The sequence below is a fragment of the Lithobates pipiens genome, unplaced genomic scaffold (assembly GCF_037356315.1).
Source record: "Lithobates pipiens isolate NorthernLeopardFrog02 unplaced genomic scaffold, aLitPip1_a1.2 Scaffold_37, whole genome shotgun sequence".
In the NCBI taxonomy this organism is placed as follows: Eukaryota; Metazoa; Chordata; class Amphibia; order Anura; family Ranidae; genus Lithobates; species Lithobates pipiens.
Genome location: NW_027507825.1, coordinates 19,881,393 through 19,906,328, shown reverse-complemented (window position 1 = coordinate 19,906,328; position 24,936 = coordinate 19,881,393). Strand labels below are relative to the sequence as shown.

The following is a 24,936-nucleotide window of genomic DNA, read 5'->3' as shown; positions in this document are numbered from 1 at the left end:
TGATGTGCACTGATGAGGCGATATGGATGAGCACTGATGAGGAGGCACTGATAAGGCTGCACTGATATGCAGCCCTGATGGGCACTCATGAGGCAGGCAGCACTAATGGCCACTCATAGGCAGCACTGATGGGGCTGCACGGATGATCAGTGCCCTGATTATCTGTGAACATGTCCCCTGTCATACTTGCCGGTGTCTTGTAAAATAGTGTCCCCCATCAGATGCTGTCCCCTGCGTACTGCGCATGCGCAGTACACAGGAACATAGATTCCGAAAATTGCCGAGGACGAACGGCGCCTGCGCCGTGAGTCCAGGTTCTATCCCCACTATCCAAGTGGACATAGAGTTAGAATAAAAAAGAGCCGAGCGGAGCGAGGCCGAGCCCGAAGCGTGGCGAGCGAAGCTCGCCCGCGAGGGGCCCTCTAAAATTCTTAACCCTATGTCCGCTTGGATAGTGGGGCTACCTCCTCCACTCACGGCGCAGGCGCCGTTCAACTTCGGAGTTTTTCCGAAGCTTCGGCTGCTCCGTACTGCGCATGCGCAGTACGGAGCGGACAGCATTTGATGGGCGGACTGTATTAGGCAGAACACCGGTTACCGGCTCTGCTTTCTTTATGCTGCGACAGTGCATGAGGAAAGTACTGCCAATAACTGGCAGGTCTGTTTACATTGTGATCAGCTGTGATAGGACACAGCTGATCACATGGTAAAGGGCTGCTGTGATTGGCCCTTTACCGTGTTCTGTGATCAGCTGTTCTAACATCCTCCTAGAGCTCCCGAACCTCTCCTTTTACTTGGAATGAGCAGTGCGCATTAGCTGCAGTCATGTACACTGCTCTATGCACACTACACATCCCATAGTCCATTGTCTATCTCGGGGGCAAGCACGAGAGGGTGGTTACGTTCCTGCATACAGTGGGACCATGAAGAATGAACAAAGCCACCCTCTAAAAGCACCATACACACTATCAGTTTTTCTGCCGAGTTTTTTCTTCAGGTTTACCAAAACCATGTAGTTCAAGGGACCTGCCTGATTGCATACAAATTGAAAGTCCTAAGATTTGACCTCATAGTATATGGTTTTGGTAAATCTGAAGGAAAAACTCAGCAGAAAAAACTGATAGTGTGTATGGGGCTTTAGAGGGTGGCTTTGTTCATTCTTCATGGTCCCACTGTATGCAGGAACGTAACCACCCTCTCGTGCTTGCCCCTGAGATAGACAATGGACTATGGGATGTGCAGTGCGCATAGAGCAGTGCGCACTACACTACACTGTTAGCCCTTGTACACACGGTCGGAGAATCCGTCAGAATGTGTCCTATCGGACCGTGTTGTCGGATAATCCGACTGTGTGTGGTATGCATCGGACTGTTTCCGTCGGAATATCCGTCGGACCAAATTTTTCAACTTGCTGGAAATATTTTCCGACAAACTGGTCCGATCGGACATACTCCGATTGTGTGTAGAGAATTCCGATCAGACAAAGTGCCACACATGCTCAGATCAAATTCCTACATCAAAGCTATTGGCTACTAGCCTGAACGTAGTCCCATCGTAACAAAATAACGTCATCACATTCTGAAAGATCGGATTTTTCGACAACTTTGTCCGACCGTGTGTATGCAACAGTTTCGGACAAAATCCGACGGATTTGGTTGTCGGAATCTCCGACCGTGTGTACAAGGGCTTAGTGTGTATCGGACTTAAGAGAAAGATCACAGCAGCAAAAAAAATGAATTTGGAGTAGGCTGGGAGCAATAAAATAGACCTTTTCACGTTTGAATAGATTTTTTTGAACTAAAGTTTAGTGTCACTTTTATCTCTTGCTATTATAAGATAGCACTTACTAGCAGTCAAATGAGTAGGCGAGTATTCGTTATCTCCATCCTGCTACTAAAAATACATTCATTGGTAGTAGAAAATGATTGCTGAAGAAAGAAATGGTTCCATACGGAGTGAGCTACATAGTAGCACATATTAATGATCAGTTTCCTGTGATTGTAAACTGTTCAAATCACGTGCAGCTGATCACTACAAGATCATACCACATCGATGCTCATGTTTCTAACGTATAACTATAATTAGAAACATTTTTGTATGGCCCCCTTTACACTTGCAAATGGAGCCATTAGTGACTAGATGCCAGAGACCAAGAGGTGCTAAAGTTCCTAGCAATTAGCTGCGGGTGGAAGCCCCATTGAAAGTAATGGGAGCCCATCAGTAGTGATGGACGAACTTCCGACGGGACGTTTCGCGAACGCGAAACGCGAACGGACACAAACGTTCGCGAAAACGACCGTTCGCCGCGGGCTCCATTGACTTCAATGGGAGGCGAATTTCGCAAACCTTTAGGTCGAATTTGCGGCCACGGGGTAATTATTAGGGGGTAGCACGTAGTCCCACCACCTGGACAATAGCATAATACATGTATGAGGTGAATTTGGGATCGATAACTACAAGCATTTTTTTTTTATTTGGGAAATTGTTCTGACAATTCAGGACTATGGAGCTAATGAAGGCAATGGAGGAGAGGGAAGGTCAGGGACCAGGGTAGGCAAACAAGAGGGTGCAGGAGATACAGAGCACTGACAGCAGCACCGTAATACAGAGCACTGACATCAGCACCGTGACATACAGCGCTGACAGCAGCTCCGTGACATACAGCGCTGACAGCAGCTCCGTGACATACAGCGCTGACAGCAGCTCCGTGACATACAGCGCTGACAGCAGCTCCGTGACATACAGCGCTGACAGCAGCTCCGTGACATACAGCGCTGACAGCAGCACCGTGACATACAGCGCTGACAGCAGCTCCGTGACATACAGCGCTGACAGCAGCTCCGTGACATACAGCGCTGACAGCAGCTCCGTGACATACAGCACTGACAGCAGCTCCGTGACATACAGCGCTGACAGCAGCTCCGTGACATACAGCGCTGACAGCAGCACCGTGACATACAGCGCTGACAGCAGCTCCGTGACATACAGCGCTGACAGCAGCTCCGTGACATACAGCACTGACAGCAGCTCCGTGACATACAGCGCTGACAGCAGCTCCGTGACATACAGCGCTGACAGCAGCACCGTGACATACAGCGCTGACAGCAGCTCCGTGACATACAGCGCTGACAGCAGCTCCGTGACATACAGCGCTGACAGCAGCTCCGTGACATACAGCGCTGACAGCAGCTCCGTGACATACAGCGCTGACAGCAGCTCCGTGACATACAGCGCTGACAGCAGCTCCGTGACATACAGCGCTGACAGCAGCTCCGTGACATACAGCGCTGACAGCAGCACCGTGACATACAGCGCTGACAGCAGCTCCGTGACATACAGCGCTGACAGCAGCTCCGTGACATACAGCGCTGACAGCAGCACCGTGACATACAGCGCTGACAGCAGCTCCGTGACATACAGCGCTGACAGCAGCTCCGTGACATACAGCGCTGACAGCAGCTCCGTGACATACAGCGCTGACAGCAGCTCCGTGACATACAGCGCTGACAGCAGCTCCGTGACATACAGCGCTGACAGCAGCTCCGTGACATACAGCGCTGACAGCAGCTCCGTGACATACAGCGCTGACAGCAGCTCCGTGACATACAGCGCTGACAGCAGCTCCGTGACATACAGCGCTGACAGCAGCTCCGTGACATACAGCGCTGACAGCAGCTCCGTGACATACAGCGCTGACAGCAGCTCCGTGACATACAGCGCTGACAGCAGCTCCGTGACATACAGCGCTGACAGCAGCTCCGTGACATACAGCGCTGACAGCAGCACCGTAAGCAGCCCCAGGAGGAAGTCAGCACAGCACAGGGATGGTGTGATCCCCTCATAATAAGAACCCCCAGGAGGAAGTCAGCACAGCACAGGGATGGTGGGAGCCCCTCATAATAAGAACACCCAGGAGGAAGTCAGCACAGCACAGGGATGGTGGGAACCCCTCATAATAAGCAGCCCCAGTAGAAATATGACACCGCTCAACCTCTTCAAAGAGGAGGGTAGGGGCATATAGTACGGTGTGCTTTTTTGGGTCAGGGAAGTGAGCCAAATGAATTAAGAAGGTCTGTGTGCTTGATTCCAAAAATTGTTTATAGACATATACATGGTCTACTGATCACATGTGTTGAATTCCTCCGAGATCCATGCCTCATTCATTTTTAGAAATGTGAGGTAGTTAACACTGTGGTGAGCTAGGCGAGTACGCTTATCGGTCACAATCCCCCCTGCTGCGCTGAACGTCCTTTCGGACAGGACACTGGATGAGGGGCAAGCCAACAGTTCGATTGCAAATTGGGCAAGCTCTGGCCAGAGGTCAAGCCTGCCCACCCAGTAGTCTAGGGGTTCATCACTCCTCAGAGCGTCCACATCGGCCGTTAACCCAATGTAGTCGGACACCTGACGGTCTAGGCGTTCCCTGATGCTGGATCCGGATGACACCTGTCGATGGGTCGGCTGAAAGAATGACCTCATATCCGAAGTCACCAACACATCTTCAAACCGGCCTCTTCTTGCAGGCGCTGTTGGATTGGTACCCGCAAATCCTTCTCTGGGAGTGGGAATTGCTCCTCTGCCAGCGCACGCAAAAGCAGAATGCAGCATTTCTCGAAGCAAGGCCTGGAAGTGCTGCATTCTGACAGCCCTCTGCGACGGCGGTAACATTTCCGCCATTTTGTGTTTGTACCGGGGGTCTAAGTACGTTGCCACCCAGTACTGGTCCTTGACCCTCATGCTTTTTATACGGGGGTCCCTATTAAAACACTGGAGCATGAAGGCCCCCATTTGCACTAAAGTGGAAGCGGTGTGGTGGCCTGGCTCCTGCTCATCATCCAGGATAATGTCGTCCTCTTCATTCTCCTCTCCCCATCCTCGCACAACAGGGATCCCAGAAAGGTTTAAAGCATGCTCTTCTTGCTCCTGCTCATCCGCCCCGGCACCATCCTCCTCTGACTCCTCATCAGACTCCTGTTGTTGACTTGTCTCAGATAGAGTAGCCCCCCCTGGGAATTCATCCAGCATTGCGACTTCCTCATCTTCCCGCTCCTGCTCCTCCACAGCCTGATCAATGACACGACGCAATGCACGCTCCAGAAAGAAGGCATAAGGTACCATGTCACTGATGGCGCCATGGCTGCGACTGACCAGTTTGGTGATCTCCTCAAATGGCCGCAGAAGTCTGCATGTGTCGCGCATGAGCAGCCACTGGCGCGGTGAAAAAAAACCCAGCTCCCCAGAACCGTTTCTTTCGCAGAGTTCATACAGGTAGACGTTAACTGCACGTTTCTGCTGGAGCAGCCTATCAAGCATATAGAAGGTTGAGTTCCATCGCGTCGGGCAATCGCAAATAAGACGTCTGACCGGCAGATGGTGTCGCCGCTGAATGTCAGCAAGGCGAGCCATGGCCGTGTAAGATCTTCTGAAATGGGCCGAGATTTTCCTTGCCTGCCGCAAGATGTCCTGGACCCCAGGGTATTTGACAAGGAATCGCTGCACGACCAAGTTTAAGACGTGTGCCATGCACGGCACGTGCGTGATTTTGCCCTGTTTCAATGCGCTAAGCAGATTGGCACCGTTGTCACACACCACTTTACCAACTGTCAAATTGAGCGGTGTTAGCCACTCATCTGCCTGTGAACGCAAAGCTGAAAGGAGTGCCGGGCCAGTGTGGCTCTTTGCTTCCAGGCACAACAGACGCAGCACGGCATGGCAACGTCTCACCTGGCATGTGGAATAGGTTCTGGGGAGCTTGGGCGGTGCAGTGGAAGAGACGCTAGCAGCGGAAAAGGAGGAGGCAGCTGAGGAGGAGAGGGAGGAGGATGGAGTAGGAGGAGGAGAAGAAGAGTCAGGCCTGCATGCAATCCGTGGCGGTAAAACCAAATCTACACGGGTGCCACGGGTTACATGCTTGACGGCCGTCAGAAGGTTCACCCAGTGGGCAGTAAAACTGATATACCTTCCCTGCCCGTGTTTGCTAGACCACGTGTCTGTGGTCAGATGTATCTTGGCACCGACACTGTGTGCCAGAGATACATTCACTTGCCGCTGAACATGGCCATATAGCTCTGGGATGCCCTTCTCTGAGAAATACTTCCTTCCTGGGACCTTCCATTGTGGTGTTCCAATGGCCACAAATTTGCGAAAGGCCTCCGAGTCCACCAGTTTATATGGCAGTAGTTGGCGGGCTATGAGTTCTGACAAGCCAGCCGCCAACCGTTGGGCAAGAGGGTTATCCGGCGTCATCATTTTTTTACGCTCAAACATTAGGCCCACGGAAGCCTGCCTTTTTGCAGAAAAATGTGAGCTTGGCGTGATGGAAGGTGGAGTGGAGGACAATTGTGAGGAGAGAGGAGAAGGAGAAGTAGAAGACGAGGCTGGACGGTGAGAGCCTGCAGTGTGGCTTTGTGTGTTCCGTTGCTCCCACTGGGCTCGGTGATGGCTGCTCATGTGCCTTCTTAAGGCGGTCGTCCCTAGGTGAGTATTGGGCTTACCGCGACTAACGCGTTGACTGCAAAGATTGCAGATGGCAACGCTATTGTCAGCAGCGGACACGTTAAAAAAAGCCCACACTGCGGAGCCATGTGCCGGTGTCCTGGGAGCGCCAGATGTGACCGTACATGGTCGATGACTCGCTCCTGATACATTTGCAGTCTGCTTTGTCCCTGCTGTGCAATGTAAGTCATTGCTGCTTCTCCTCCCTATCTGCTGGTCCATATCTCCCTCTGAACTCCCCTCCTCTTCCTCTCTTGTGGGCACCCACGTGACATCACTAGACACGTCATCATCAACGTCACCTTCCCCACCGCTATAAGTAGAGTAGGCAGCAACACCGGGGACCAACCTCCTCCTTGGGCTGATCTGGGTACTGGCGTCAGACTGCTGAGTAGCGCTTGTTGCTACCTCCTCTTCCTGATCCAATACCAAGAGTGGCTGCGCATCAGAAATGTCCTCTTGATATGGATCGGAAAATAATTCCAGTGACTCAAGCGGAAGGTATGTGGTGGTGGTGGTGGTGGTCGTGTTGTTGGTGGTAGTGTCTTTGGGGGTGCACATAGCAGAGAGTGAAGAAGAGGGTGCAGATCGAGAGGATGAGGAGGGTGCAGAAGAGTAAGGCTGAGCGAGCCACTCAACCAAGTCTGGTGCATCCTTTAAAGTAATTGAACGCACCTTCTGCAACTTCCCACTTTGGCTCAAGCCTGTTGCTCCTGCCCTACCCCTACCACCCCTGCGGAAGGGCCTGCCTCTTCCTCTGCATGTCATTTTTTAAATGACCCTGTGACAAAACTCTTAGTCCCTATACCGCTGAAGGACTGCTGCAGTATAGGTGAGCGGTCAGCAGTGGTGCACGTCAACCCTATCTATTGTGGACCTATAGCGGTCCTTACAGAACAGCAGACTGTACCGCACTCAAGCCTATGTACCGTAGCACCCTATACCAAGTTACCAGTCCTTATAAGAACTTTTGTGGACCAAGCAGGTTGTGTATTAGTGTTTAGCAGACTGTACGTCAGTCCCTATACCGCTGAAGGACTGCTGCAGTATAGGGCAGCGGTCAGCAGTGGTGCACGTCAACCCTATCTATTGTGGACCGATAGCGGTCCTTACAGAACAGCAGACTGTACCGCACTCAAGCCTATGTACCGTAGCACCCTATACCAAGTTACCAGTCCTTATAAGAACTTTTGTGGACCAAGCAGGTTGTGTATTAGTGTTTAGCAGACTGTACGTCAGTCCCTATACCGCTGAAGGACTGCTGCAGTATAGGGCAGCGGTCAGCAGTGGTGCACGTCAACCCTATGTATTGTGGACCGATAGCGGTCCTTACAGAACAGCAGACTGTAACGCACTCAGGCCTATGTACCGTAGCACCCTATACCAAGTTACCAGTCCTTATAAGAACTTTTGTGGACCAAGCAGGTTGTGTGTTAGTGATTAGCAGACTGTACGTCAGTCCCTATACCAATGAAGGACTGCTGCAGTATAGGGCAGCGGTCAGCAGTAGTGCACGGCAACCCTATGTATTGTGGACCGATAGCGGTCCTTACAGAACAGCAGACTGTAACGCACTCAGGCCTATGTACCGTAGCACCCTATACCAAGTTACCAGTCCTTATAAAAACTTTTGTGGACCAAGCAGGTTGTGTGTTAGTGTTTAGCAGACTGTGCGTCAGTCCCTATACCGCTGAAGGACTGCTGCAGTATAGGTGAGCGGTCAGCAGTGGTGCACGTCAACCCTATCTATTGTGGACCTATAGCGGTCCTTACAGAACAGCAGACTGTACCGCACTCAAGCCTATGTACCGTAGCACCCTATACCAAGTTACCAGTCCTTATAAGAACTTTTGTGGACCAAGCAGGTTGTGTATTAGTGTTTAGCAGACTGTACGTCAGTCCCTATACCGCTGAAGGACTGCTGCAGTATAGGGCAGCGGTCAGCAGTAGTGCACGGCAACCCTATGTATTGTGGACCGATAGCGGTCCTTACAGAACAGCAGACTGTAACGCACTCAGGCCTATGTACCGTAGCACCCTATACCAAGTTACCAGTCCTTATAAGAACTTTTGTGGACCAAGCAGGTTGTGTGTTAGTGATTAGCAGACTGTACGTCAGTCCCTATACCAATGAAGGACTGCTGCAGTATAGGGCAGCGGTCAGCAGTAGTGCACGGCAACCCTATGTATTGTGGACCGATAGCGGTCCTTACAGAACAGCAGACTGTACCGCACCCAAGCCTATGTACCGTAGCACCCTAGACAGACCAAGTTACCAGTCCTGATAAAGAGCTTTGTGGAACAAGTGAGTTGTGAATGATTAGCAGACTGCAGCAGAAGGGCAGCAGTCAAGTATAATATTCTTTCTATATTTGGAAGAAAGAATATTATACGTGTACAAGCCTATTACCGTACCACTGATACCAGTCCTGAAAAGAACCTTTGTGGAACTAATAGTAACAGCAAGTCTTTAAAATTATCCTCACTGCCTGACACACTGCTTCCTGCCTGTCCCTATACAAATTGGCAAAAAAGAGTAGGCTGGAACGATTAGCTGGAACAGCTCTTTTGTGGACCTGATAGTAACAGCTAATGATGATGATGATGATGATGATGAAGAAAGACTAATCTGGCTGAGCTGTCCCTAAAATAGCAGCATACAGCGCTCTGTCCCTTTATCTAAACTGACAAAAGAAACTCAGGCTGCTGACCTAACACCTATACCAGTCCTGAAAAGAACTTTTGTGTACCAAATAGCTAGCGTTTTCTCTGTCCCTACTCCACACAGGATCCTTTCCCTACAGTGACAGAAGAAAGAATGTAAAATGGCCACCGGATCGGGTGTATTTATAGGTTAGGGGGAATGTCCAAGTGTCCATGAGCTGTCATGTCTCAATTGGTTGTCCTGTAACACATGATAAACGTGTCACGAAAGGTTAAAGTTCTTGTATACATTAAACACGTAAGTCCGCCGGGGCGAACGACGGAAAAAGGCGTTCGAACCCGCGGACGGCGAAAGTCGGAAATTCGCCGCGAAACGACCGCCGGGCGAACCGTTCGGCCATCACTACCCATCAGCTCTCACAGCTATTTTGTAGCCCAAGCAAAGATTACCTGCAAACTATTGGCCCTGGATGCAGTCAGTGCCCAGATCTGATCACTCGACAATAATCACTCCATAAGCAAATGCATGCGAGCAGGCACAATTAGCATGCACAAAGCAAGGTCCATAAAGACATGGATGAGCAAGTTTGGGATGGAAGAACTTGACTGGCCTGCACAAAGTCCTGACCTCAACCTGATAGAACACCTTTGGGATGAATTAGAGCAGAGACTGTGAGCCAGGCCTTCTTGTCCACATCAGTGCCTGACCTCACAAATGCGCTTCTGGAAGACTGGTCAAACATTCCCATAGACACACTGCTAAATCTTGTGGACGGCCTTCCCAGAAGACTTGAAGTTGTTATTGCTGCAAAGGGCGGAGCCAACTCAATATTGGACCCTACGGACTAAGACTGGGATGCCATTAATGACAGAAACTAAGAAAAACTTTTTTTTTTTTGTGATTAAATAGCACCAAAAGTAAGCTCTATTTGTGTGAAGAAAATTATAAAAAGTTCTCGTGGTTACAGTGTAGCATGACTGCGCAATTGTCATTCAAAATGTGACAGCACTGAAAGCTGAAAAATGGCCTGGGCAGGAAGGGGGTGAAAGTGCCTTGTTTTGAGGTGGTTAAGGAAAAAATGCCATGGTATCAGTGTGAGTAAGAATTTCCTTTGTGTCGGTGGTGTCAAAAAAATGTTCCTGTGTTGTTGCATCCCAATTAGCTGTTGTTGCAATATTTGAAATAATAAGTTTATTGACTGCATACAGTGATATTTCCAACCCCCAAAACCAGCATTCCTTGATTCATTTCATAGTTACATAGTTAGTAAGGTTGAATAAAGACACCAGTTCATCCAGTTCAACCTGAGTGAGTGTCCATCCCTATCCCTGTACATTGCACACTCACATCGGTCCCTACCCTCAAGGAGCCCACAATCCAAGGTCCCCATTCATATACTAGGGACAATTTTGGACAGAAGCCAATTAACCTACCTGCATGTCTTTGGAGTGTGGGAGGAAACCCACGCAGGCACAGGGAGAACATGCAAACTCCAGGCAGGTAGAGTCATGGTTGGGATTCGAACCAGCGACCCTTTTTTACTGCTAGGTGAGAGTGCTAACCACTACACCACTGTGCCGCCCTTTCACCACTCTTGGCTTGCTCACGAGGATAGGGGACTTCCCCCGTCCTCGTGAGCAAGCCAGGAGTGGTGAAATGTGTCACAGAAGGCTGGTTTGGGGGTTGGAGATATCACTGTATGCAGTCAATGCACTGATTATTAAAAATGTAGAGTTCCTTGGAGTGCGGCTGATTTTTTTTTTTCCTTTTTTCAATGAATAGTGGAGACAGGCTGTGATGGCCAGCTCCCAGGTGTCCATGTGCAGGAGAAGCCAGTCTTGAGCAGAGCTCCGGATCTGTGTGTGTTTCTGTTGTGTTCTTGGTGTTACCGAATGCAACAACATTTTCCCGCATCAGTGGTGTCAGTAGATGGGAAAACACATGCTGCTTCATCAGTGTCAGAGATAACAATTCTTTGGAATCTGTGTCAATAAGATGAAGGCAGGCATGTACTGGCCATCGGGACTAACGGGAGTTTCCCGGTGGGCCGATGGCTCAGTGGGCCACTCTGATATAAGGGGGCTGCTGATGGGACACTCTGATGTAAGGGGGCTGGTGATGGGACACTCTGATGTAAAGGGGTGCTGATAGGACACTCTGATGTAAGGTGGTGCTGATGGGACACTCTGATGTAAAGGGGTGCTGATGGGACACTCTGATGTAAGGGGGTTTTGATAGGACACTCTGATGTAAGGGCGGTGCTGATGGGACACTCTGATGTAAGGGGGTGCTGATGGGACACTCTGATGTAAGGGGGTGCTGATGGGCCACTCTGATGTAAAGGGGTGCTGATGGGACACTCCGATGTAATGGGGTGCTGATGGGACACTCCGATGTAATGGAGTGCTGATGGGACACTCTGATGTAAAGGGGTGCTGATGGGACACTCTGATGTAAAGGGGTGCTGATGGGACACTCCGATGTAATGGGGTGCTGATGGGACACTCTGATGTAAAGGGGTGCTGATGGGACACTCTGATGTAAAGGGGTGCTGATGGGACACTCTGATGTAAAGGGGTGCTGATGGGACACTGATGTAAAGGGGTGCTGATGGGACACTCCGATGTAATGGGGTGCTGATGGGACACTCCGATGTAATTGAGTGCTGATGGGACACTCTGATGTAAAGGGGTGCTGATGGGACACTCTGATGTAAAGGGGTGCTGATGGGACACTCTGATGTAAGGGGGGTGCTGATGGGACACTCTGATGTAAGTGGGCCGGTCTGGATGAAGTCCAGGGCCAAATTTCTGTCCCAGTCCAGCCCTGGATGAAGGAGGGGAGTTGAGGGCTTTGTGGGATACATGGAACTAACGAGCTGTGGGTAGCTTTAAAAGATGGAAGGGAGCTGAAGGGCTTTGGAGGAGGAAAAGTGGCTATGGGTCTCTTTGGGGCTTTGAGGGTTAGAAGGGAGCTTTGGGACAGGGTTGTCTTTCCTACCCTCTGTTCACTCCCAGTCTAGACCTCCTTCCCAGCATGGCGCCCACCCAGGAATGAAGGCAGCTATTACTATTTTCCATCTCTGGTTATATGATGTGTCACATGACAAAGGGAGACATCCAGGGGCGGACTGACAACTCGTGGGGCCCCCGGGCAATAGGAGATTATGGGGCCCCCAGGCAATCAGAGATTATGGGGTCACACAGTATACCATCACACAGTATACACATACATGTACACACAGTATACACAGTCATGTTTCTATTGGCTGAGAAGGTACTGGAGAGGTGGGGCAGCTATAATCTCAGGATTTTTAGACCAAAAGGATGTCGGTAAGGGACATTTCAGAGACAGATGTAAAAAAAACACAGATTTTTCCATACTGTCCCTGGTTTTACTGAGGGTGGCAACCCTGATGGGGCCCCCTAGCGGCTCGGGGCCCTCGGGCAGTGCCCGAGTGGCCCAATGGTCAGTCGGCCCCTGGAGACGACATGGCAGTCCACCCTATGACCCTACCAGGTGCCTGTATTGTGAAGTAAGTCTGTTCGCAGTGAGTGCCCTTCTCTCTGCTCTCGTCCACCCACAGGAGGCTGCCTTTGGAGTTAGGAGAGCCGATTCCTTCCTCCAACATCTATCACAGAGTCTAACGGGAGTGATGCTGCTGTCATTCCTGTAAGTCAGCAGGCAACTGGAGAAAATTTCCGGCATAACTGGACAAAACCCTGCAAGTTCCAAGATATACTGATTCAGACCCTCAGGCTCCATTTATAACTAAAATATTATCTTTTAATAGACAAAACCTTTAATATGCATTATGTTCCAATGTTGTCAATTCTTAGCCCTTGTACACACGATCTGAGATTCCGACGGAATGTGTCCGATCGGAGCTTTTTGACGGATATTCCGACTGTGTGTGGTTTGCATCGGACTATTTCTGTCGGACCAAATTTTCCAACTTGACGGAAATATTTTCCGACAAAATGCTCCGATCGGACATACTCCGATCATGTGTAGAGAATTCCGATTGGACAAAGTGCCACACATGCTCAGATCAAATTCCTACATCAAAGCTATTGGATACTAGCCTGAACGTAGTCCCATCATAACAAAATTACGCCATCACGTTCTGAAAGATCGGATTTTCCGACAACTTTGTCCGACCGTGTGTATGCAACAGTTTTGGACAAGATCCATCGGACTAAATCCGACGGATTTGGTTGTCGGAATCTCCGACCGTGTGTACAAGGACTAAGACACAATGGGATGTGTGAAGGTGAAAGGATTCAAGGCTAAGGAAATATTAAAAACCTGATAGTAAAGGGAAAGGCTGTAAACTTTTTAAAGATCAGTTTCCTGTATTGAATTTCACATTAATAGAACAGACAAAGCTTTGTAAGGATTGTAGGTGACGTTGACTCCTGCATCACATTCATATCTTAATCACCTGTACACGAAGGCTAACATACACTTCAGTGCACTGGTCGGCCTTTTTGCTGAGCTGACATGTAATTTTAAGCTTAGGCTAAACAAATACAATAAAAATATATAAAAGATAATGCACTGCAATGGAGATGGAGAAATGTGAGAAACGCTGAAAGAACAGAAGATGTCTGAGAAAAAATGATATTTTAACCAGACCTACAACCTAGAGAGTATTTATCATGGCGTGGGAGACATGCGTGATTTTTAGAGCCAATACTTTTATCCATTGTATTCATTGACTATGAGCTGTTTTACTTTGTGTTTTGTGCTCATGTATGACCTTCCCTTGTGAATAGCACAAGTGCGTTGATTGACAGAAAAGACGTTGGGGGGGGGGGGGGGGGGATTCATTTAAAATGTTTTCCGGGATATCAAGAGTTCATCAGCTTCTGGTGCAATGACTTTTTCCTTTCTCATATAAAGCTTAACTATGGTCATGTGAAAAAAAAAAAATCTCTCAGACCCCCTACAATAGCGATTTTTGTTTTTTTTTTTTCTTTTTTTTTCCATAAAGGTTCAAACACCTAGAAATATTTGCCTTAAAGAGGAAGTAAACCCTGATGGGTTTACTTCCTCTTTCATTCCCTGCAAAGGTAAAGCATAATGGACTACTATGCATTGCATAGTAGTCCATTATGTGTCACTTACATGACACAGGAGCCAGCGAAGTCACCGCTGTCCCCTGTAGTCCGGCGCATCCATCTTCTCGGTGGGTCCTGCCGCTCCGCCGCTGTCATTCGGCAAAGCCGCGATGACGTCACTCCCGCGCATGCACATGGGAGCCGCCACTCATGGCATATTGCCGTTGACCGCGGCGCGCTCAGTGCGCGCTGGATATGCTCACTGATCTGGAACCACGGTTGCCAACCATCATAAAATTTGCAGACAGTTTGTAAAACTCTGTGATTTTTCCAAATGTCTAATGCCGCATACGCACGAGTGGACTTTTCGAGAGACTAGGTCCGACGGTCTTCCCAACGGGCTTTCCGAATGAACGGATTTGGCCACACACAATCACACCAAAGTCCGACGGACTTGAACGTGATGACGTACGACTGGACTAGAATAAGGAAGTTCATAGCCAGTAGCTGCCCTAGCGTCAGTTTTTGTCCGGACTAGCATACACACGAGCGGATTTCTCCATAGGAACTGGGTCCGGTGGAGTTCCTGCGAAAAAAAATTGAATTTGAAAATGTTCTATTTCTAAAGTCCGTCAGATTTTTTGACAGTAAAGGTCCGATGGAGCCCACACAAGATCGAATTGTCCTTCGGATTCATTTCGTCGGACCTTTGCTGTCGAAAGGTCCACTCGTGTGTACGCGGCATTAGTCTCAGGGGCTGATAATTTGTCATGCCGTGTTGACTTTTTAAGTGTAAACCAGGCAAATTACTTGATACGGGTATTGTCAGTGTTTTCATATTGTGTTTAAAATATCAATTGCCTTCGTTTTTAATGGGAGTTCTGTCATTTTTCAGGTTGTCAGCAAAAAATGTTCTCTGCCAGTAAATTTTCCATGTTTTGTCAGTAAAAAAAAAAAATTCTGCAGGAGGTTGGCAACACTGTCTGGAACAAGTACACAGATAAGAACATCATGCGTTCTATTAATTTAGCCAATCTGCATACTTGTTCTTGCTCTGGGACTCCTAAATCAATTAAGCCAGAATGTCAACTTCCCACCTACTCAATAGGGAAGTAGATATTCACTTTTTAGATATGTATTTGTAAAAAAAAATATGGAAAACCATTTATCATTTTTCCTTCCACTTCACAATTATGTGTCACTTTGTGTTGATCCATCACATAAAATCCCAATAAAATAAATTTATGTTGTTGGTTGTCACATGACAAAATGTGGGGTATGAATAATTTTTCAAGGCACTGTACATCTCTATCTACATAGTACACAGGTGCACTAAAGTGCCACCCACCAGGGCTAGACACCCCATGGGGGCCTAATGTGCTGGTAACTTGCCACATATGTTATTTGACTTTTTCTCAGTTGTTAAAGTGACACTTAAAGTGGTTGTAAACTCTGTTACACCACTTGTACCTACAGGTAAGCCTATAATAGGGCTTATCTATAAGTACTGTAAATATCTCCTAAACTTGCACCCTTTAAGAGATATTCACTATATGAGCTGCTGCCAAGTCACCGTCACATGCTCACTGAAGAAACAGCTTGCTTGTGGCGTTTCTTCAGTACCCGCGCTGTGACTTGCAGCACCTGCATGCATGTGCAGGAGATAAGTCATTGCAGCTCCAGCCAATCACAGCGCCGGGGCCCGCGAACCCGGAAGTAACTCCGGTGAAAGATGTCAGCCATGAGAGCGGTGTGCGGGCGGCACTGCAGGTCATCGTTCTAAGGTAAGTGTTCCATAATGAGCTAGTATGCAATGAATACTCAAGAAACGGCTTGCTTGTGGCGTTTCTTCAGTATCCGTGCTGTGACTGGCAGCAACTGCACGCATGTGCAGAAGATGACGTCATCGCAGCTCCAGCCAATCACAGTGCCAATCCCGGAAGTAACTCCGGTGAAAGATGTCAGCCGTGAGAGCGGAGTGCAGGCGGCACTGCAGGGCGTCGTTCTAAGGTAAGTGTTCCATAATGAGCTAGTATGCAATGCATGCTCATCATTATTATTATTATGCCTTTGTCTTGCAGGTTGTTGGGTTTTTTTTTTTTCCCGGAGGTTTATGACCTCTTTAATAATATCCTTTATGCTTCTAAAATAATCTATACACATCTACCATTTAAAGTGGTTGTATAGTCAAATTTTGGACTTTTACCTACAGGAAAGCCCAGGGCCATCTTTAGTATTGATTGGACCCTGGGCAAAACTTTTCTTGGGGGCCCCCCTCCCCATGCAGTTTTGCTCTCCACCTGCTCTGAGACATACAATAAATAGCATCTAGACTCGAAAATCTACTCTGATTTACTGAATCAGATCAGGCAGCTATTGTGATTGGTTGCCAGAGGTTTCAGTGTATCATTACCGCTCACTGACTGGTTGCTAGAGGTTACAGAACACATTACAGCTCACTGGTTAGTTGCTAGAGGTTACAGCACATGAATTCTGCTTGTTGATTGGTTGCTAGAGATTACTGTGGATATGACCTCAGGGGGGCATGATTTACATATCCATGTTGCCAGCCGCCTCTATTTACATATGAATGCCGGTAATTTACATGTAAACACGGGGTCTCCATGTGAGTCATCTGGGACACAGCACAGGACTAAAACCTCAAAGGGCGAGGGAATTTATACCAGGATAGTTGGCAAGTATGAAGCAGCTGCTTTGGGCCCCACAACAATGACAGGGCCCAGGGCAGCTGCCCCTTTTTCCCTGCCTTAAAAACGGCCCTGGGAAAGCCTATAATAAGGCTTACCTGTAGGTAAAACAATATATCTCCTAAACCTGTATGGTTTAGGAGATATTCCCCTCGCAATACGCCGCTGACTGCAGCGGCGCATGCGCACAGGGGATTCCAGGCTGGAAGCCCGGCAGACGCCAGACCCTGCTGGAGAGAAATATCCCGTATGCATGCGTGTGAGTGACGATATCGCGGCTCTGGCCACTCACAGCGCCGGAGCCGCGATACCCGGAAGAAACGCAGAGGGAACATGTCAGCTCCCTCAGCGTGGATCGGGACAAATGTCGGGAGCCTCATTCTAAGGTAAGTATTTCATAATGAGCTAGTATGCGGTGCATACTAGCTCATTATGCCTTTTGCTTTGCAGGTGAGCAAAAAATAAATAAAAAATTCAGTGGGTATACAACCGCTTTAATATCCTTTCAATCAGTTTTTTTATTAAATGGTTTCCTGCTGTGTTTTTCTACTTCTTTGTAATGTCCTCCTTGAGGAAGAGGGTGGCTATATTCTTACTTACAGTGGTGCCATGGAGAATGAATGCAGCCACCATCTAGCAGAAAATCTGATCACAGCAGCAAAAAAAAAAAAAAATATATAAGTTTAGAGTAATAGAAGGTACTATTTTGAGCTAAGAATACCTACTTGATTATAATATATAATTTTAACCATACTTTAGTATCACTTTAAAAGTAAATAAATGGAACATATTGTTTTTTTTAAACAATGTTTTGACGCTGTATGTATATGATTTTCAGCGGTAACCCTGTAAAAATACAGAGGTTCCCACTACTGACTTTTCTTTCTGAAAGTGCCAGCACCATGGCTCTGTTGTTCCAATATTTATATTCAGTAACCCGTAGGAGGTATGCAGATAAGAATTTTTAACTTTCCTTAAACTTTTCTGATGTGCTTACAGGCTCTGGCTTAGAAAGCATTCAGAACCATGGGTCAGTATTACAGCCAGGTAAAGAGCATTTCTAGAAGGTTAGGAGTATCTCCCGCATATCTATGTCATGAAATAATTAATTTAACACCTTGACCACAATTATACGAGTAGTGCTGTTAGATGAGCTCCAGAACATGGACACAGGCTGCCTCACCTCCAGGCAGGTGCGGGTGCACTGCTCCCTTCCTTCCCTCAGGCGCTGAGCCGCGCTGCCTGGAGAACATAGAAGGAGCCAAAATTGACCAGGCGCGAAGGAGGGAGAAGTTCCTTCTCCGCTCTGAATACCTCGCCTCGGCATCATGATGTGACGTCACTGGATGCTAGGCACCAGGCGGCAGGCGAGTCTAGCAAGCAGTGCAGCAGAGAGGTCGGTGCACGGTGCAATAAGAAAGTCTAGGGAGTCAGGGCGGCACCGCTGCTTCTGAATGTAACAGTAAGTGACTGCCACAGCTTCAGCGTTCCCCCTTTGCGGCAGCTTGTGGTACCTGGGCGCAGTGCACCCACCAGGCAGCGGTGGGCTGGCAGTCTTAGGTCTGGGGTGCAAGTCCAGTCAAGTGGCCCATTGATCCACCAAATCAGCTCACTATTCATGCCCACCTGGATTTAACGGATATTGATGCTAATGAACGAAGACCAATATGATACAATTTGGTAATAATTTAATGGTAATAGCAAGGAGGTTTAACAAAAATGCAGCCTCACCAGTGTCCATCAGTGCACCTTGATCGGTGGCCATCAATGCAGCCTCACCAGTGCCCATCAGCTCAGCCTCATCAGTGCCCATCAGTGCATCCTCAACAGTGCCCATCAATGCAGCCTGTTCAGTGCATGGTGATTAGAGAGAGAAGAGCCGCCGGTCCAGGAGGCGGGACTCCATATGACATCGGCCGCCGGGTAAGTGGGAGATCCCCGCTCTGTGTAATGCAGCCTGATCAGTGCCCATCAATGCAGCCTCACCAGTGCCCATCAATGCAGCCTGATTAGTGCCCATCAATGCAGCCTGATCTGTGTCCATCAATGCAGTCTGGTAAGTGGCCATCAATGCAGCCTCACCAGTGCTCATCAATGCAGCCTGTTCAGTGCATGTTGATTAGAGAGAAAAGAGCTGCCGGTTCAGAAAGCGGGATTCCATATGACAGCGGCTGCCGGGTAAGAGGAAGATCCCCGCTCTGTGTAAACCAGTGGTGCTCGCCTCTTCCCTTCCTCTTCGGGGCAGCCCAATGGGCTCAGGGGGACACATGGTAGGGTCGGCCCAGGGCCCCCCCCCCTACAGATTTGGCCCAGGGACAGTGTCCTTGGCAACTAGGGACGTCTGATCACCTACTGATTACAACTCCCAGAATGCAACAGCGTGAGTCAGCTAGTTGGGGGCAGGCCGCCTTCCTCCAACAGAAAAAAAAGAAGTAATTCGGCAGCGGTTGACCGCTGGCTGTTTTGCGTATGTTAGGATCGGTCCTGAGAGTCCCCCCCTTTCGGACGCCAATGTGCTGGATGCCAGTGGAAACGAGGAAGACCACCAACAACCAGGCGGTCCACCTTCTAAAACAGACCTGAGAGACATCAAGGTCCCATGGAAAGAGATTGAACTGACCATAGCTCAAGCAACATTTGTTATACTGTATACATACCATGTTTCCCCGAAAAATAAGACCTGGTGTTATATTAATTTTGGCTACAAGAAATACACTAGGGCTTATTTTTGGGGAATGTCTTATTTACGGTAATCTATATTTTTTGTGACCACCCCTTGGCTTCAAACCAACATTAATTCTTACACTTGCACACGGTTTGCTAGCCAGCTCCATACATTGTGGTTTCAATTTTTGTGATCACATTATTTTAGTTGTACACATCATCATGATGTTAGTACTGTTGTTTTAAATAAATCGATCCATTTTTGATCTACATCATGTGGAGGTGTTTTTTCTCTGTCTGATCCTTTTTTATGAATTATCTGGTGGATGAGATCTCCGTGTACACTATACCAGGATTTTCAGTGACCCGGTCCAGAGATCCGGCTTCCTTCCCAGCTTGGTTGACTCGTTGCCGCTTGCACGTGGGTCCACAGTCTCCGGATTTATGCTGACCTTTTCCAGAGCTCCAACTTCTTCCTAAGCTTAGTGGACTCGCTGCCACTGGCATGTGGGTCCACAGTCTCTGGTTAAAGTGCCTACCCCTTCCCTTGGGTGGAGGACACGCTATCCCATGTGGTCTTGTTACAGTTATACATCCATCACTGTTTCTTCTGACATTGACTTTGGTCCTTAGACTTTATTCCATATCAGTCCAGTTTACTGTGTGAACAGCTCAAGAAGACCATGATGGACTTTTTCAAGGAATTTCTTAGTGGAACTTGACTGGCCTGATCTCAACCCAATAGAACATCTTTGGGATGAATTAAAGCCGAGACCGGGAACCAGACCACCTTGTCCAACATCGGTGCCAGACTTCACAAATGCGCTTCTGGAAGAATGGTCAAATGTTCCCACAGACACTCCTAAACCTTGTTGACCTTCCCAGAAGAGTTAAAGCTGTTATAGCTGCAAAAGACAGGCCAACTCAATATTGAACCCTACGGATTAAGACTTGTATGCCATTAAAGTTCATGTGTGTGTAAAGGCAGGTGTCCTAATACCTTTGACTATATATAGCGGCACAGTGGTGTAGTGGCTATCACTCTCACCTAGCAGTAAGAAGGGTCACTGGTTTGAATCCCAACCATGACGCTACCTGCCTGGAGTTTGCATGTTCTCCTTGTGCCTGTGTGGGTTTCCTCCGGGTACTCCGGTTTCCTCCGACACTCCAAAGACATGCAGGTAGGTTCATTGGCTTCTGTACAAAAAAAAATTGTCCCTAGTATATAAAAAATGGGGACCTTGGATTGTGGTCTCCTTGAGGGTAGGGACCGATGTGTGTGTGCAATGTACAGGGATAGGGACAATTGTAGACACTCAGTTTGAACTGGATGGACTGGTGTCTTTATTCAACCTTACTAACTATGTAAATATATATATATATACACACACACACACACACACACACATTTTTTGTCTACCTTTGGAGAATATTGGGTTCCAAAACGGTACATGTACTCTCTAAAGAAGCTCTTCACTAAACAGTATATAAAAATCATGTGTGTCACAAGTTCTGTGAAAGCCTAAAGCCTTCAAGCTACTATAATTCCACCTACAAAATTTTACCCAGGAATACCCATTTCACATTATGAGCTTCGTTCGACGAAGAGAAGAGAACAACTTATTAACTATTTATCATGCACAGTGCACTGCAGGCGATGTCAATGAACGGAACAGCCGTCTGGATGCTGATAAACATTTGGTCGGATATGTTGATATGATCCTGTAGCTGTGGCCAATTTTAACTCTAAAAGAGCCAGTAAAAACCCACCACACTGTCATTTTGAAAAATTGTTAACCATATTTTTAAAATTACTATAATATCTAATGTGTCTGCAAGTTTTTTCTCTGACCGGTGCATGTACAGATATTTGTTTGAGTTTGTTTCTGTGCGATACCATTCAAGAAAGGCACCTCTGATGAGGCCAGACATTGGGAAAAAAAACCTGCACTTGGAAACATGTTTGGATCTTTTCTATTGTGCTCTACAAATTAGTATGATGTAGCTGAAGTGTTGTGTTGGGGTTGATTTACTAAAGACAAATAGACTGTGCACTTTGCAAGTTCAGTTGCTCCAGAGGCGAAAACTCCTTCGTCCAATCATGTGCAAATGCTGTTTTTTTTTTTTTTTTAAACTTTCATTGCATGGGATTGTATTGTATTTGCACAGTTAAAGTGTAACTAAACCCAGCGCCCTGCATTCGCTATATCTGGTCTCCCACTGTACACAGAACATGCAAATGCAATTAATTTGGTAAATATAAACTGCTAAATACTTTTTCCCATTAGCAGTTAGACCTGCTGTATCTGGTTAAAGCTTATAGAAGGAGTTTTCATTCTACTTTGACTGTCCTATGAGGCTGCAAGACCCCTGACCCTCTGTCCAGACAGTGCTGATCACATGCACCCTTCCAAGAAAAAAAAACAAAGAAAAACTCTCTAGCAATACACACCAAACTGAGCATGTGCAGAATGCCTCCAAAAGCTCTGTCTTATCAGGAGATGGATTGGGACAGTGGAAGCCCACGTACACACGGTCGGAGATTTTGCCAACCAAATCCGTCGGATTTTGCCCGTCGGATTTAGTCCGACGGATTGTGTCCGAAACTGTTGCATACACACGGTCGGGCCAAGTTGGCGAAAAATCCAATCTTTCAGAACGTGATGACGTAATTTCATTACGATAGGACTACGTTCAGGCTAGTAGCCAATAGCTTTGATGTAGGAATTTGATCTGAGCATGCGTGGCACTTGGTCCGATGAAAATGCTCTACACATGATCGGATTAGGTCCGTCCGGCCCAGTTGGTCGGGAAATATTTCCAACATGTTGGAAAATTGGGTCAGACGGAGATTCGGACGGAATCAGTCCGATGCATACCACACACAGTCGGATTATCTGACGACACGGCCCGATAAGACTCATTCCGACAGATTCTCCGACCGTGTGTACAAGGGCGAAGAAGGGGAGACTCAGAGAAGACAGGCTCAAACAGCTTTTTTACACAATGCGGAGGATTAACCCCTTAGGTTCCACAGTGAGTATAACAAGCGTGCTTTACTGCATATACGGACTGATTTTACTGTTGTGGGTTTAGTAACACTTTAAGCTTCACTTCATTTACTGAGCTCTGGAGCAACTGCACTTCCTGCAAAGTGCGCAGTCCATTTGCCTTTAGTAAATATGAAAAACAAATTCATGTTTACTTATTTTATCTGAACATGATTAGGTAATTGAAGTGAATGTTTACTCAATTTATTGTGGAAGGTTCTCAACTCCTTTTGTATATCATCTTAACTGTCTCCCAACTGTCTCAATGACAGTGGTTTCAACAGACTAACCATACTGCAGTTGAACATTTTTCCTAAATTATGGCTAATGAAGTGATCCCGTGACAAAAAAAAATGAAGGGTAATCTCTGAATAGAGCTTGGAATAAAAGTAAAAACCCAATTGGGGGCTCTAATCCTTCCAATTGTTATCCAAATTGTATCCAAAACTGTCTAGACATACACATTAACCGGACTGACATTTTTTAAAGCGAACTTGTCCTGTGAATGATGTATGAATGCAAAGAAGGGTATGCATGATAAACATGCACCTTCAAATCAAGCTGTGCTTTCTCCGTACTCCCATTGCACACAAATTCCAGGTCTACAGCCCTTGACTTCAGCTTTGACTTAGCGCTTTTCTATGTCCCCAACTACCTTGAGGTCTAATAAGAACACAGTTATGGGCCACTGAGGTACAGTAGTTAAGTTGTAGGGGCATGGCAGGGCTCCAAGTCATAGAAGAAGTTGAATCCTACATGGGCATTGCTCCCAGGATTAGGGGGCTCCTCAGGTGCACACAAACCTATACATGAGATATGATGGGTCCTGGCGGGCACCTTTTAGGTAATGTCGTTTTTTTTTTTTGCTTCGCTTACAAGACCTGTTTCCTTTCATAAAAAGAGCATTGTAACCTTCCTTGCATTATTATAATAGCTATTATTGTATGAAAAGTGTTAAGTGTATAATTGGAATCATTGTTAGAAGAAAATTTGTGCGTGCATTTTCTAAACAGCCATAAATAAAAAGCTGATCTTCCCTGTTACAAAGTACAGAGTTGATTTATGCCACTTCTTGTGATTAAACAGTAGCGCACATTATGTAACCCAATTATTTTGGCAATACATACAGTTAAAGGAAGTGAGCACACGGTAAAGAGAACGGTCATGACTGCCAAGAGGATAAGATGATCCATCTCTTCCATCCCTGCTTGCTTAACAAATTCTCCTTTCGCTCCAGATTTGACATTCCTCTGGCTTTGAATCTGGTACATTTGATAAAGGCGTCTCATTATTGCCACATTACAGGCGATGATGGCCAAAACAAAAATTCCCATAATGGTCCCATAGAGCACGGAATAAGCCAGGACCTCAGGCTTCCGCCCCTCCACAGACATCTGAATGAAGCACCAAGTTCCAGGACAATACTGCTCAAATTTGCCAAAGCCCACAAAGGGCAAAGAGCAGAACCCAGCACTGAAGATGTAGACAATGACCGGAACCAACAGGCCAACACGTTTGGTGATGTAGCTGTGGTAGAAGAATGGGTAAGCAAGGGCAATCCAACAGTCTAGACCCATTGCCAAAAGAATGAGCATTGGTGCCAAGCCAAAGAATATCATGAGGAAGCTGAAAACGTCACAGAGGTTTCTGTTTCCAACCATCTCCACCAAAGTCTGATTTTTGGAGTAGGCGGCAAGAACCATTGGGCTGACCAAGCATTTTCCCATCAGGTTGGTTATGGTCAAACCAGTGACCAAAATGTAAAAAACAGAGGTTTTCTTATTTGCCCGTAGCTTGTGTTGCCATAGGATAAAAATGGCAAGGACATTCCCTATGACTCCAGCAGAAAACAGAAGGATGCCTGGTAAAACGGAGTAGCTACCTTGGATAGCTAGGCTGTTGGAACAAGGATAGAAATCCATGTGAAAATTCATCACCGTGCTTAAATCTGTCCTGCAGCCAAAAGGAGGCAGCAGAAAATGTCTGCGAGTAGTGGACAGCTCATCTGTCTGAAACGTTTTGCTCTTGAAGTGACTGAATGGCTCTAGCATGTCTAAAGGAGGTGGAGAAAATATATCGACATGTAAAATAAATAAGCTTAAACGAGGCGTATCCTATTCTGCTGGCAGGCTGGATCAAAGCCAAAAAAAAAGTGAAGTTGACAAAGGGGAAGTGTTGTAAATTGAACAAGACGAGTTTTGTTGGTCATTCTGAAAACTGTAATATTGTAGAAGCCACAGTTAGAGGATTTGATTGTTGTTCTCAAGGAAGGAGAATGCGTGAGATAAAAT

At 47.2% G+C, this 24,936-nt stretch overlaps 1 protein-coding gene across 1 annotated transcript in view; it reads right to left on the bottom strand.

Annotated features, from left to right (window-relative positions):
• The window catches only part of PTGDR (prostaglandin D2 receptor), an 89,788-nt gene extending 65,070 nt beyond the window's left edge, over positions 1-24,718 (bottom strand). Inside the window, exon 1 of the mRNA XM_077466800.1 lies at positions 23,773-24,718. Within this exon, the coding sequence (XP_077322926.1) occupies positions 23,773-24,696 (924 nt within the window). The 5' untranslated portion in view covers positions 24,697-24,718. The remainder of the gene's footprint in view (positions 1-23,772) is intronic.
• Between the last annotated feature and the right edge of the window lie 218 nt (positions 24,719-24,936).